This window comes from Chenopodium album, chromosome 23 (assembly GCF_948465745.1).
Source record: "Chenopodium album chromosome 23, dcCheAlbu1.1, whole genome shotgun sequence".
Taxonomy (NCBI): domain Eukaryota; kingdom Viridiplantae; phylum Streptophyta; class Magnoliopsida; order Caryophyllales; family Amaranthaceae; genus Chenopodium; species Chenopodium album.
Window position 1 is genome coordinate 14817128 of NC_137856.1, and position 14294 is coordinate 14831421.

At 38.9% G+C, this 14294-nt stretch overlaps 1 protein-coding gene across 1 annotated transcript; it reads left to right on the forward strand.

Annotated features, from left to right (window-relative positions):
- The first annotated feature begins 474 nt into the window (after positions 1–474).
- Positions 475–9717, forward strand: LOC145609596 (uncharacterized). Its single transcript, XM_081665047.1, has 5 exons — positions 475–632; positions 1758–1912; positions 9127–9185; positions 9265–9369; positions 9507–9717. The coding sequence occupies exons 1-5, from the start codon at positions 520–522 to the stop codon at positions 9519–9521; spliced, it is 447 nt and encodes a 148-aa protein (XP_081521173.1). The 5' UTR covers positions 475–519; the 3' UTR covers positions 9522–9717.
- The last annotated feature ends 4577 nt before the right edge of the window (positions 9718–14294 follow it).

Sequence of the window (14294 nt, forward strand, 5' to 3'; positions counted from 1 at the left end):
TTCCCCACGTCAGTTACTTCAAGGGATACTAGAGGGGTTACTTCAGGGGATAATTTAGGAATTACTTCAGGGGTTACTTCGGGGGTTACTAGACAGGGGTTACTAGACAGGGGTTACTTCGGGGGTTACTAGTAGGGTTACTTCAGGGGTTACTTCGGGGGTTATTTCGAGGGTTACTAGAGGGGTTACTTTAGGGATTACTAATGTGGCAGCTTGCCACATTGTGCGGCTGGCCACACCAGAAACGCACCGTATTTGGTTTTGACTCATAATTTAGAAAATATCTTATAAAAGTCGATTACTTTAAGTTGATGGAAAACATGTCTTATTTTAAGAAGACCAATTGAATGTTGACATATTGCTGACAAATTTTACTTTTAAGAAAACCATTACAGTATAGAATTTTCGCTCAAAACGACATCATATTTGCCCGTTTCTTCATTTTAGTTTCTTCATTACTAAATATCCCGCAATTTAAAAAATCCTCTACCGAAAGAGACGAGAAAAGAGGACAAGAAAATGGTGAAAGAAATTGAGGGACTCAATGAAGACGAAAGAATAGCTCTCAGACGCACCAAATTCGCTCCACTTCCTCCTAAACCTTCTTCTTCGTTGTCGTCTTCTCTTCCCAGGTACGCAAACTTCTCAATTTGTCTGTTACTTCATTTATTGAATTAATGTTATTGCTGATTTGTTGATTGATTTCTTGTGTATGTGTTTGATTTTTTTCAATCCCGTTATTATGCAAAAAAAAATTTTGATTTTTATTTATTTTTTTATTATTATATTTTTTATTTATTTTTTTTATTATTATGTGTAATCGGTATTTTTCTAATTTACAGTCGAAGTTTTAGTCCCAAAATTTTTGTATGTTCATGGTGAGATCTTCGTTTTGATGAGATTTGATTTATTGTTTAATTATACTGATATGAGTTGTTCTACTTATGTTTATGACAATAGAATTCTAAATACTACTTCCCCTCTGTATTATTTGTAACGATTAGACACTTTCTACTCACATTTTACGTCAAATTGTTGCAAATAATATGAAACAAAGGTAGTATTTTGATGAGAACTGTTCGAACTAGTTGATGTTTCTATGTTTTTTTTTTTTTTTTTTTTTTTTTTTTTTTTTTTTTGACAGAATATGTTTTCAAGTTGTTGAAGGCTTATTTATCTGAAAATTTGGAGTTAAACCACTGAAATGAGCCTAGTTCATTTCCAAAGGAAATAAAATGTAATTTTTTGTCTTAATCATGTATTGGCTTGTTGGGAGTTTTAAAGATTTGTAACACAATCTTTTTATAAGGCTTTGTGATTGATGTTTCATTGTCTCCATTACGCGTAGTTTTTATTGTGAAATGTTCTTGATCAAGGTATACAATTACAGTTACAATTAAGAATTGTAAAAAAAACTGGTGTTAAATCTCTGCAACCTCATGATCATTTGACCTACTTGAATGAAAAAAATACTATAATTTTTTAGTGTTCTATAATTAGGGGAATAGATTTTAGGATACATATTGTTTTTCTAAAAACCCTAAACCCAATTGAAAAATGAAATAATTGTATATATTTAATGAGCATTCTGTTGAATAATCGGTACACAAATAGAGATTACGTGTGTATGATTTCTAACCTAATTGTTGCTATTAATGTATTTTAATTTGTTGAAAAGTTTCTGCTACGATTTCTAAATGCATGTTAGCCAAATACTTTCTGGGTTGATGATTAGAACATGAATAAATTTGAATCAGGCTAGCTCACCCTGGTGGACCTGTAACAACAAATAAGGCAGTTGCATTGGCGAAATTTCTTGAGAGGAAACTGCAGGAACCTGGTGGATTGGATACCTTAAAACCTGAACTCATTGAGCTCGCTGTCAAGAATGCAAAGGAGACTGTGACTGCTAGTGAGTATTCTGCACCAAATGTTTTATATGCCATTAATAGCATAATTTAACATTGTTGGGTCAATATCAATTTGAAACACATTCTATACCACGAGTTTGTTCAATATCAATTGAAAGTCGAAGTTTCACTTTTTTTTTCTCTCTGGTGTCTTCCACATTATGGTTGGTACGTGCTATCAATTTCTCCATAAGTTCTGTTGGTTGAGATGGGGCGCTATGCTGATATGCTCCTCGCCTCCTACCATGAGTTCTCCTTTTCCCCAACTTTTTTTTCTCATTTACTTGTTAAGCTGGAAGTGAATATGTCCATGCTATTATCCAATATATCAGCCTTTTTTATTCCATCAGTTCAATTCTTGCTGCATAGGCCAGTATTTTATATCTGTTGATCAAATCTAAGTCGTTAATCTTGTTTGCTATAATTTAACTACTCCATTGAATTACTGTATTTGTGATTTAGTTACCTTAACCTTTTCGGAATGGGTACATCAGTCAATAGTATATCTGGTTTTTAATGTTTTCTAAACATTTCTTTGAAGATAATGGTTCAACCTTAAATTTTTTTTAAACCTATGTAAGTATGTATTTGTTAGTTGAGATGCGTGAAGGTCATATAGGAACATTATTCAGTGCAGCAATAAATTTCTAATATCTTTCCTATCATTACTCTATAATATATCTGCACCGAATCCATGCACTTTATAATGATTTTACAGAAACTACTTGTCCACACCTATCCTGTGTAGATCACAGGGGACAAAGAATCTTAGATACTAGTGTTTATCAAGCTATAGTCTGCTTTTCTGGCAAATCTTTGGTGTCTGGGTAGAACAAGAGCTCACACTTTTTAGGTGATGTAACACTCTAGTGGTTACTCACTTGTATTAATATTAAGTTATGCAATAAAGACTTGATTTTTGAGGAAAATGGGCAGCTTTTGATTATGAAAATGGAAGTAACAAAACAAGAGTAGCTTGAGGCTACTAGTCTCTGATTTAGCATCTTTAGGGCACCACTCTCTAGCTCTAGAAATTACTATGATCTTGCCCAACTAGCACATCCCACTCTCCCTTTCTTATATATACATAATCTGCCAAAAGAAGGAAAACAACAAAAGTTGTTGTTGCAGCTGTCAAAGCTCTCCCCTGATTGGATGATGCTGCTGTGCTTGGTGACTGCTCTCTGCTTGGGGGCTGCCTTGTTGTTCATTCTCTGACATTCTAATTTGCTGACCCTTCCTTCTCCTTCTTGAATAAGTAATCAAATCATGACCCTTGTTGAGCATTGAGTCCGTTACATTCCCTCCCCCTAGAAGAGTCACCTTGTCCTCAAGGTGAAAGAAAGGAAAACGCTCGTTGATGAGAGAAGCTTCTTCCCAGGTGGCTTCCATCATGGGTAGATTTTCCCACTTAACCAACACCTCCAAGTGAGAGGGAGAGCTGCTGGATTTTCTGACAGCAAGCACCTGCTCAGGTTCTGCCTGCAACTCTAGTTCTGCTGTCAGCTGGGTCGGTATGGTAGGGCTCACTTCTTGGCTGCCAAGTGCTTTCTTCAATTGAGAAACATGGAACACAGGGTGTACGCGGTAAGAATCAGGCAAACTCAGCTTGTAGGCCACATTTCCCACGCGTTGCTCCACCAAAAATGGTCCATAAAAACGCGGAGAGAGCTTCTCATTAGGCCTCTTAGCAAGAGACTTTTGTCTATATGGCTAAAGCTTAAGGTGGACATAATCTCCCACCTGGAATTCGACTTCTCGTCTTTTTAAATCCGCATTTGCTTTCATCCTTTGTTGTGCACGGAGCAAGTTCATCTTCAAATCCTCAAGCACCCAATCCCTTTCTTGTAACCAAACTTCCAAGCTATCCACCGGAGTTTGGCCTTTCCCCTCCTTAATTAGCTTCGGAGGATCTCTTCCATAAACCACTCGAAATGGGGTAAACCCGATTGACTCATGGTGAGCTGTATTGTAAGCGAATTCAGCCCAATGTAACCGTTTTCCCCAAGATTTGGGCTGCCCATTCACGAAGCATCTTAGATATGTTTCCAAGGCCTTATTGACTATTTCCGTTTGACCATCGGTTTAGGGATGGTACGCGGTGCTTCTCTTAAGTTCCGTGCCTTGTAGCTTAAACAACTCTCGCCAAAAAATACTCATGAATATGCGATCCCGATCCGAAACTATAGAGCTAGGGAACCCATGAAGCTTGACCACTTCCTTAACAAAAATGGCAGCTACTGTGGCAGCACTATAGGGGTGTTTTAGCCCAACAAAATGAGCATATTTGGAGAGTCTATCTACCACAACCAAGATAGAATTCATCCCCATCGAATTTGGAAGGCCTTCAATGAAGTCCATTGATATGTCCTCGGGAATGGGTAGGGGTTGCAAGAGTCCCGTGGAATGCATTTGAGAGTACTTTGCTTGCTGACAGATGGGGCAGCGTTGCACATGCTCTCCGACATCCTTCCTCATCTCAATCCAATACTACTCCGAAGCAATTCTCAAGTGGGTTTTAGTCTCTCCTTGATGTCCTCCAATGGGGCTATCATGATACTCTCGCAAGAGTTTGGGAATCAAGGTGGATGACTTGGGTATTGCCACCCTCTCCTTAAATAACAACCTGTTATCCTCGATGGTGTACCCCACATACGACCCTTCCCCTTGCTGCACTGCTGCTGCTATTTTGCCCAAGAGGCTATCCTCTTCAACCTCTTTTTCCAACTCTTCCCACTTAATTCCCTAGACAGAGACCATGGCTGCCATTTCCAACTCCGAGCCACCTCTTCTAGAGAAGGCATCCACCACTCTATTGCTAGCTCCCGGTTTGAATTAGATTTCAAAGTCGAAACCCAATAATTTGCGCACCCATTTTTGATAATCTCCTCCCACTTCTCTTTGCTCCATCAAATATTTCAAGCTTTGTTGATCCGTTCTCACCATAGAGTGACGGCCTAGCAAGTAATGGCGCCACTTGACAATGGCTAGGCAAATCGCCATTAGTTCCTTCTCATTGGTGGCCTTTGCTTGCGATTTGGGGCCCAATAACTTGCTGTAAAACGCTATAGGCCTTGAGTCTTGCATTAGCACCGCTCCTAAACCATAGCCCGAGGCATCGACCTCCACCACAAATAACTTGCTGAAATTCGGCATTACCGGCACAAGGGCAGCCACCATGGCAGCCTTTGAGCTGCTCCAATGCCTTGGTTGCTTCGGTTGACCTCCCAAAATTATCTTTCTTAAGTTGTTCGGTCAAGGGTCTAGCTGTTTGAGCATACCCCTTAATGAATTTGCGATAATAGCCGGTTAGCCCCAAGAAACCCCGCAACTCCTTCAAATTTTTTGGAGTAGGCCACTCCACCATGGCCTTGACCTTCTTCATGTCCACGGCCACTCCACTTTGGGACACCACGTGGCCCAAATAAGCAACTTGCTGCTGCCAAATTCGCATTTCTAAAAATTCACCACCAAGCTATGCTCCTTGAGCAATCCCAACACTATCCTCATGTGCTCTCGATGACTCTCTATGTTGGGGCTATAAATCAAGATGTCATCGAATAAAACTAACACGAATTTTCTCAAATGAGGTCGGAACACCTCATTCATCAAGGCTTGAAAGGTGGCGGGAGCGTTAGTAAGCCCAAAAGGCATTACCAAAAACTCGTAGTGACCCTCATGGGTTCGAAAGGCGGTCTTGGGTGTATCCTCCTCTCTTACTAAAATTTGGTGATAGCCCGACTTGATGTCGAGCTTGGAAAAGATGGCAACCCCATGAAGCTCATCCAAGAGCTCATCGATGATGGGAATGGGGTATTTGTCCGGAATTGTTTCCCGGTTCAAAGCACGATAGTCTACGCAAAAGCGCCACGAACCATTTTTTTTTTAACCAACAAAACCGGGCTTGAAAAGGGGCTCACCGAGGGCTTAATGATTCCGGCCACTAACATCTCCCTAATCATCATTTCAATCTCGTCTTTTTGAAATTGGGGGTACCGGTAGGGCCTCACACTCACAGGGTTGCTTCCCTCTTTCAACATGATTGAGTGTTCATGTCCCCTCTTGGGTGGTAACCCCTTAGGTTCGGCAAAGACACTTTGAAATTCCTCCATTACATCCTTTAACCACGTTGGTGGTGCTGCCACCAGTGGCTCGGCTCTCTCTGCAATCGAATTCATCTCCACGTGGTTGATCTCTACCCATAAACCTCCCCCCTCGTGCCTCAAAGTTTTCAGCATTGCCCTAAGCGACACCTTAGAGTGCTCTAACGCGGGATTTCCCACCAAGGTCACCCTCCGATCACCCACCATAAAACTCATGATATGTGTCTTCCAATTATGCGTGACCGACCCAAGTTTCTCTAACCATTCAATCCCCAAAATCAGGTCAGCACTACCCAATTTCAAAGGCAGGAAGTTATCAACCACCACGAAACCTCCATTCAAGACCACCCTTACCCCTGTACATCTCCCTTTTCCCACGATCACATCCCCATTCCCAAGTGACACTCCAAATTCGCGGTCAACGCTCACCGGAATTCCCACCTCCGCCACTAACGCCTCTGAAATGAAGTTATGTATGGCTCCGGGGTCCCCCAATATCACCACCGACTTCGGACCGACCTTACCTTCCAATTTCATGGTCTTCGGCCTCGAGATTCCCACCAAAGAGGGTAGCTCCAACCACCACCTCGTCGTCGCTAGAGTCCAGCTCCGGCGGTTTGGACGGCCAGCTCCGGCGTCTTCCTCGCAGCCGAGCAACAGCATGCTAAGCTCTCGGTTCTTGCAGCGGTGGCCCACGCTCCATCGCTCATCGCACCTAAAACAAAGCCCTCTAGCTTTGCGTTCTTGGTGCTCGAAATCGATCAGCCGCCGCAGCTCCCCGGACCTCGCCGTTGAGCTGGTGGTAGATCGGGGAAAATTAACGGAGGCCTGAGACTCGGGGGTGATGATCGGAGCTTTAGGCCACCCTTTGAATGTCGTGGCTTGTTGAGTTGGTGTGCCGAAAGTGTTAATGAGGCCCGACCCGACTGGTGCCTTGGATCCGGATGATCCAGATTCGCTGGTAGTGGGTCTACCCGAACCGAAATACCCGGGTGGTTTTCTTAACCTGCCGACCCGATTTCTCTCTTCGACCCGACCCGTGATCTCCATGGCCTGCTCTAGGTTAAACAGGTTCATGAGCCTGACGTCAGCCTTGATGTCATCTTTGAGCCCTTGTATAAAATGGCCCATCATGATTGTTTCAGAGATGTCCTCCAACGGCGTCGAAAGTTCGATGAACTTCTTCCTGTACTCCATTACTGTAGTCTCCTGACTTGCGGCCAACCACTGCTCGTGGAGGCTTCCGACGTGAGTTGGTCGGAATTGACGTAAAATCCTCGCTTTCATGCTCTCCCACGTCGCAATAGGTCTCCTTCTATTTTCCCACTGGAACCACCGTAGTGCGTCCCCTTCCAAAGCCGAGACAACCGCCTGTAATTTTTGCTCCTCCGTGAGGTGGTAGTGGAGAAAGTACTTTTCCCCTTTAAGTATCCAACCATCAGGGTCCGCTCCTTCGAATATGGGCATATCAAGCTTCCTCGGCTTCCAATGGTAGTCACCACCGCCGTTCTGGTTGCGATTTTCAGGGATATAGCCTAGTCCTTGTTCGTGGTGCCTCTGGTTCACCAAGTTCCGCAACTCTTCTAAAAATTGGGCTTGAGTGGTGGCGTTCACGGCGGTCTGGGCTTCTTGCTGCTGCCGTAGCAGCTCGAACTGATTATCAAGCTTCTCAGTGGCCTCACTCAAGGTCTTCTTGAGTGTCTCCTCTTGTGTTTTCATCGCCGCCTCCATTGCTTCCAGCCGAGCTTGAACTCCAGCCATTTGCTCATCCAGGTTATCACACCTCTGTGTTGCAGATGTGACCATGTTTTCTCTTTTTTTTTTTTTTTTTTTTTTTGTTTAAAAAAGCTGAGTACGGAGTGGTGGTTTCCGGTACCGGCAGACGCAGGACCGCCGCTCTGATACCACTTGTAACACTCTAGTGGTTACTCACTTGTATTAATATTAAGTTATGCAATAAAGACTTGATTTTTGAGGAAAATGGGCAGCTTTTGATTAATATGAAAATGGAAGTAACAAAACAAGAGTAGCTTGAGGCTACTAGTCTCTGATTTAGCACCTTTAGGGCACCACTCTCTAGCTCTAGAAATTACTATGATCTTGCCTAACTAGCACATCCCACTCTCCCTTTCTTATATATACATAATCTGCCAAAAGAAGGAAAACAACAAAAGTTGTTGTAGCAGCTGTCAAAGCTCTCCCCTGATTGGATGATGCTGCTCTGCTTGGTGACTGCTCTCTGCTTGGGGGCTGCCTTGTTGTTCATTCTCTGACATTCTAATTTGCTGACCCTTCCTTCTCCTTCTTGAATAAGTAGTCAAATCATGACCCTTGTTGAGCATTGAGTCCGTTACAGGTGACTGGTTTATTAAGTGATTGACTGTGGTATATGAATGCATCTTGTTGTATAAGAATACATCTTGTGCAGTTGGGACTATGGAGCCTTTAACTGTTTACACAGATGATGAGATTAAAAGAAACTGCAGAGACTTGGATTTGGGTGTTGTGTCCGACACTCCAGATTTTATTAAATTTTATGTAAGGCCACTATTTATCTAGGTGACATGTCATGTCAGAGTGTCAAAGGTTCCGATACCCGACGTACAGCAAGGTATCGAAGTAAGATAGGTTTTTTTTTCAACATTTTTCTCCCCATGTGCTCCTAATCTTGAAACCATTTATTTTTATAGTTTTAAAGAATGAAGAAAGAAAACAGGACTAAACACCTCTTCCCTTGCTAGAGAGTGAGAGGGTCATACTCACAAGATGGAAGTGCTATTTCTGTTATAAATAATCCTTGTCAAGCTGTATGCTGAGGCTGATAGAATGTTTCTGCTAATCTATTGAGTCTTCTTCCAGGAAAAATGCCTTTTTTTTTCTGGGAAATTTAATCATTTTTATATCAGTTGGACTGTTAGTTGCATATATAGTAATTTATTCTGTTGCTTCACTTATTTCTTCTTGACCTGTAGTTTTTATTTACCTATCCATATTGTCCTCATATTTTGTCATTGTCAAGCCATCAACTGGGATGATGAAACTGTATGGTGCATTCATACTTCAATTATTTGTCCAAAGAGGCCATATAACCTGAACTGAACTGTTATATACAGGTGGAACTTCAAAACATGGGAAGATCATACGACATGTCACTTCGTTTGATGATGATGAGGTGCATATTTATTCGCAGAGCTCTCTGCACTTGTTTTGTTGTGTGTTTTTAGCTTTTACTCACATGAAATTTTTGGTAGGATCATTCATCCAAAGATGGATCAACATTTGAGCCGAAGAAGAAAAAATTGAAAAAAGAAAAGAAAGATAAGAAGAAGAAGAAGAAGAAGAATAAAAAGAAAAAGGTTATCCCTCTTAGCTGGGTTTCCTCCCCTCAACTCTTCTATGTTCAAACTTTTGATTATGAGAAAAATATATTAATCTATTTTTAACCCTATCTTGCTTTTTTTTTTCCCCTTCTTCCCCATTTGATTTTTGGCAGGTTGAAGATCAATAATGTTCAAGGAAGTGTTTGGAAGAGATCTTACAACGTGGATAGTATATGGTTTGTTTGGCATCACTGTGGTTTCCAGTTTTTTTTGTTTTTTATTATTTAAAATCATATGATATATGTCATAGAATGAATTAAAAATTAGTCGAATTTATTAAAATCATGATAATTTTGAAAAGTGAAAATACCTTTTTTTTGTTTATTGTTTTTGGTTTACAAATTAAAAAAAAAAAAAAATACGATGTCAACAAGCCCTTAGCCCTTAGGTTTTTATGTTACAAATTAACTCATTTTTGTAGAAACGGTTAACAGAAATATGTGGATAGATTTGAGAATATTTATAATCTTTTTTATTATGTTGACAGATAAGTTTAGAGGTGATGTATCATGTAAAAGGCTTCCTTAGTACTCCTTGTGTCCATTTAATAACTGACACAATTAACATTTACACATGCCAATATACTAGTTTAATCTTATTATTATATAATTAAATATCAATGAAAATTATAATAAAAGTTATATTATAAAATTATTTCCAATACCCATCTAACAACATTTAAAAATTAAAATAAAAATTAAAAAAAAAACATATTTTTTGACAATTTTTTTTGTTATGTTAGTAAAAACCTGAAGTCAAAGTTAATATATAAATAATAACAATGAGAAAAAAATCCAACATCTCCGTTATTCTGAAACGGCGACTCGACGAGAGTAAAAAGTGTAACATTTTATTCAATTGTTGTTCTTATAAAACATATACTACCTCCGTTACATATTATTTGCAACGATTTGACATAAAGTAGAGAGGGAAAATGTCTAATTGTTGCAAATAATACGTAACGGAGGTAGTATACCATTGTGCTTGTTTTTTTTATTTTATTTCTACAAGTGCATGCCACTATCCTCCGTTTTGAAGATGGTGCAACCCACTATTCTAAATTTCTTAGCAGTGGTTATACTTTCTCCGTTTTTTGATAGTTGTATCAATTTGAATTTTACACTATTTATGTGTCCCACTTTGACTAGTTTTAACGATTTATACTTATGTAAAAATATAGTCATGTGGGATCTCGTTAGATTTATTTCAACTATACAATTTTAATATTTAAGGTTTATAAATTTTATATATTGGTAACTAAAGATATTAACGATTGAAAACATGCATCAACAAGTGTAAAATGAGAAGTGTTGCAACTATAAAAAAAAATAGAGCAAGTACTTAATATAAACACTTTCTACGATAGTGTTTGGCTATGTCAAGTAGCACATTCACCTTGCAAATTTACCAGAACAGAACCTTGGACCAGGTAAGAATTCATCGTCTTATTATAAAGACGCGTAACGCCGGAATGGTCATTTATTTTCCTTCGTAATCATCAATCAATCTATACTATATACTAAAGTAATCAACGGAGGAACACTTGGTATGATTTTATAAAAAATTTTCCCTCAAAAAATGCTCTACTCCCTCCGTGTTTTTTTTAAGTGATACACTTTCCATTTCCAGCCGTGTTTTTTTAAGTGATACACTTTCTTTTTTGGCAAAAAAATACAGTAAAATATTATATCTTTATCCTCTCATGGTCCCCACCCAAATCCACTACTACTTTTTTTATTAAGGCAAATTTGTCAAAAAAAAACCTTTTAAAAGCACCATTTTGCAAAAGAAAACCTTTTAAAAGCTTTGTTATAAAAGAAAACCCAAACACTCTTAAATTTTTGTTGAAGACAACCTGGTACCCCTAATTCACGTAATTAAGTACTAATTACTTCTAATTATCCTTTAACTCTATTTAATAATAACATTAGTTTATAAATAATAAATAAATAAATAAAAAACCACCATCCCCAATTCCCCACCACCAGCCTCCCACCCACCCCCTTTCCCCCTCCCCTGACAGCATCCCCTACCACAGATTAAGCCACCTGAATCGTTGCCAGCCTCCAGAACCGATTAAGCGAACCACAAAAACCACCCCAGCCACAACGTACCACCAGCTAGCCTACTCCCATCGTCAACCACCACCAAGAATTCCACCTTACTCCCATCACCAACCCACCACGAAACACCCACGCCCCAGAAACATCAACTCGATCCGACCACAAATTCTCTTCAATTGCAGGTCGAGTACAATAAGCGTGGCGGACATGGCAGTGAAGGAGGAGAGAGAAATTCAAGGTGAAATTGAAGTCTTCAATTGATAAATTAGGGGTTTTGTGAGATAATTTAGGGAAGTTGAAAGGGAGAAGCCATTGCTAGCCATGATTGAGCTAGGAGAAAGAAAGATAAATTAGGAATTTTTGGAGGAAATTGATGAAGAAGATGAAGCAGAAAGGAGGGTGCTTGTAAGGGGGAAAGGGAGGTGGGTCACCGGCGTGAAGGAATTGTGTCTTCAATAAGTGCAATTACTAGATATATCAAGGATCACTATTATGGAGATAATAAGTTCATTCTATTGGGGCGTCATCCTCTGTTGCTAGACTATGAGAGATGATCTTTGGACTAGTCAAATAGTCCAAATCCCTTTAGAATGGATCCTATATTGGTCACACACAAGGGTATTGGGTTAAGCAAGTAAGAGGCCCATTAATGGGCCTCATGAGCAATTGACTAATCATAAATTGGATTGGGCTAGCATGGTTAGATTGGAATTAGGTTTTGGGCTTTTGACATGGGCTCTTATTTAAAGATGAGATCTATAAATAAGATCCATGCCTAGGGTTTGTAGGAAGCAGTCATAATTCACACACAGTGAATTTTGACATCAAGGCAACCAATCCCAAAACCTAATTCTCTCTCAATTTCACAGCTCTCCCTCTCCCCTCACGTATGTAAGGCCGCCCCATAGGTGGTGGTTCGTGGTGGTTATCGTGGTGGTTATTGGTTAGTTTGTCGCTCTTCTCCGTAGAAGGTCAATTGAAGGTTTCAATTGCAACTAACTAGCATTAGTGGAGGTCTTAACTTGTGCCCGTGGACTAAGTAGAAGAATCACGCTTGGGGTTCTTTATCTCCCTTTGTTCTTGCTCGATCGTACGTGGAATCACGCTTCAAAGGTACAATTATTTGTTATTTATGTGTTATGCATTAGATCCTTGGATTAGGTACTGTATGAATATGATTCATGTTTATTTCCGCTGCGTAGTACCTATAAACTCCTACAGCAGTATCAGTTAGCCTATTGCATTTACGCATATTGACTATAATTCTTTGATAGTCCACAATTTTAATTCAATTAGGAGGGAGAATAATTTAATTATGGGTCAATTATTATATAAAATGTGATTTAACTCTTGGAATTGATTAAATGTGATTTAATAATGCTCAAAATAGCCATGAAGAGATCCGTTTTTTTGCCCTATTATGCTCGAAATATCGAAAACCCTAACCCTAGATTCGAAAATTTCGAAACCCTAAACCCTAAAATTTTGATTGTGTGTTTTGGTTTTGAATAATTTCTATTGTTTCATGCTTCATGATTTTAATCTATTTGTTTTAATGATTAATTATGAATTTTTCATGATCAAATTATTTAATTTAAGAGTTAAATTGAATTGGGGATTAAAATTCATGAAGAACCCTAATTTTGAAATTGAATATGATTTAATTTTGAAATTAAAAGGACCACATTAAGTTAATTTAATTTTAACAAAAATGTTTTGTTTTAATTTAAATCATCAAAAAAAAAAGGAATTTTATGCGCGGCAGCCGCGACTGGGTTGCGCAGCCACGGCGGATGCCGCGCAGGTGGTTCGGAGGGAGGTGGGTAGGGCAGGACGTCGGATCAGCAAGGCAACGACAGCAGCACCGTGCAAGGGCTGCGGGGCACTGCTGCCGCTGCTGCTGCACCGCTGCTTCGGCAGCGTACACCGCAAGGTGTACGGCCACCGTGGCCGGCTTAGGCTGGCCACACCACGGCGGCTGGTGCACGGTTTTTCAAAAAAAAAAAAAAATCTGTTTTGAAAATATTTCAAGATAATTACAAAATTATTTTGGGATAAAATCAGTTTTAGTTTGGATTAGTTAAAATATTTTGAAAATAAGATCTTTTATTTTAGGATAAAATCAAATATTCAAATGTTGTTATATTTGATATTATCCATATTTAAGTTGTTAAATTGGTAATTATCCTAAATTAAAGTGGTTAATTATGAATAAGATTTGTTAGGATATTCTGAGCATATTCCAAAAGGATAATAATTGATTTAAATAATGTGATTATCCCATAATTATTTTTGGATATAATTGATTTAAAATTTTGTGATTGGCTTGTAATTAGGACAGAATTTTCTAATTTGTTAGGATAATTTTTGAGGATAAATATGATTTATCTTTTAAGATTAAAATAAGATTTGATTCTATCTCATGACTAATTTAGAAAATATGATATTTTATTGATGATCATGAATAATATATGATATTATCTAATTGCATTAATTAAAATATGAGATATTTAGATGTCATGTTTCCTTAATTGTGAACATTCAATGTTGTAGTTTAGGAAAGCATGATGAGTGATTTATTATGTGGCAATTTTATAATATATGATGTTGTTTATTGCTATATAATGACTAGTATGGCCCAGTAGATTGCTAAATACGATCTGCGCATCGTGATGTATTTTTGTAATCTTAGTACGGTCTACGAACCGATAAAGTATTTTGTAATTTTATTTTATTTTATTTAAGTAGTAGATAGAATATAGTAGAATTACAGGTTGTAGTTAATCCAAGAAGCCCATAAAGTGAAGGCCCAAAGGAGCAAGGTGGATGAGATCCATG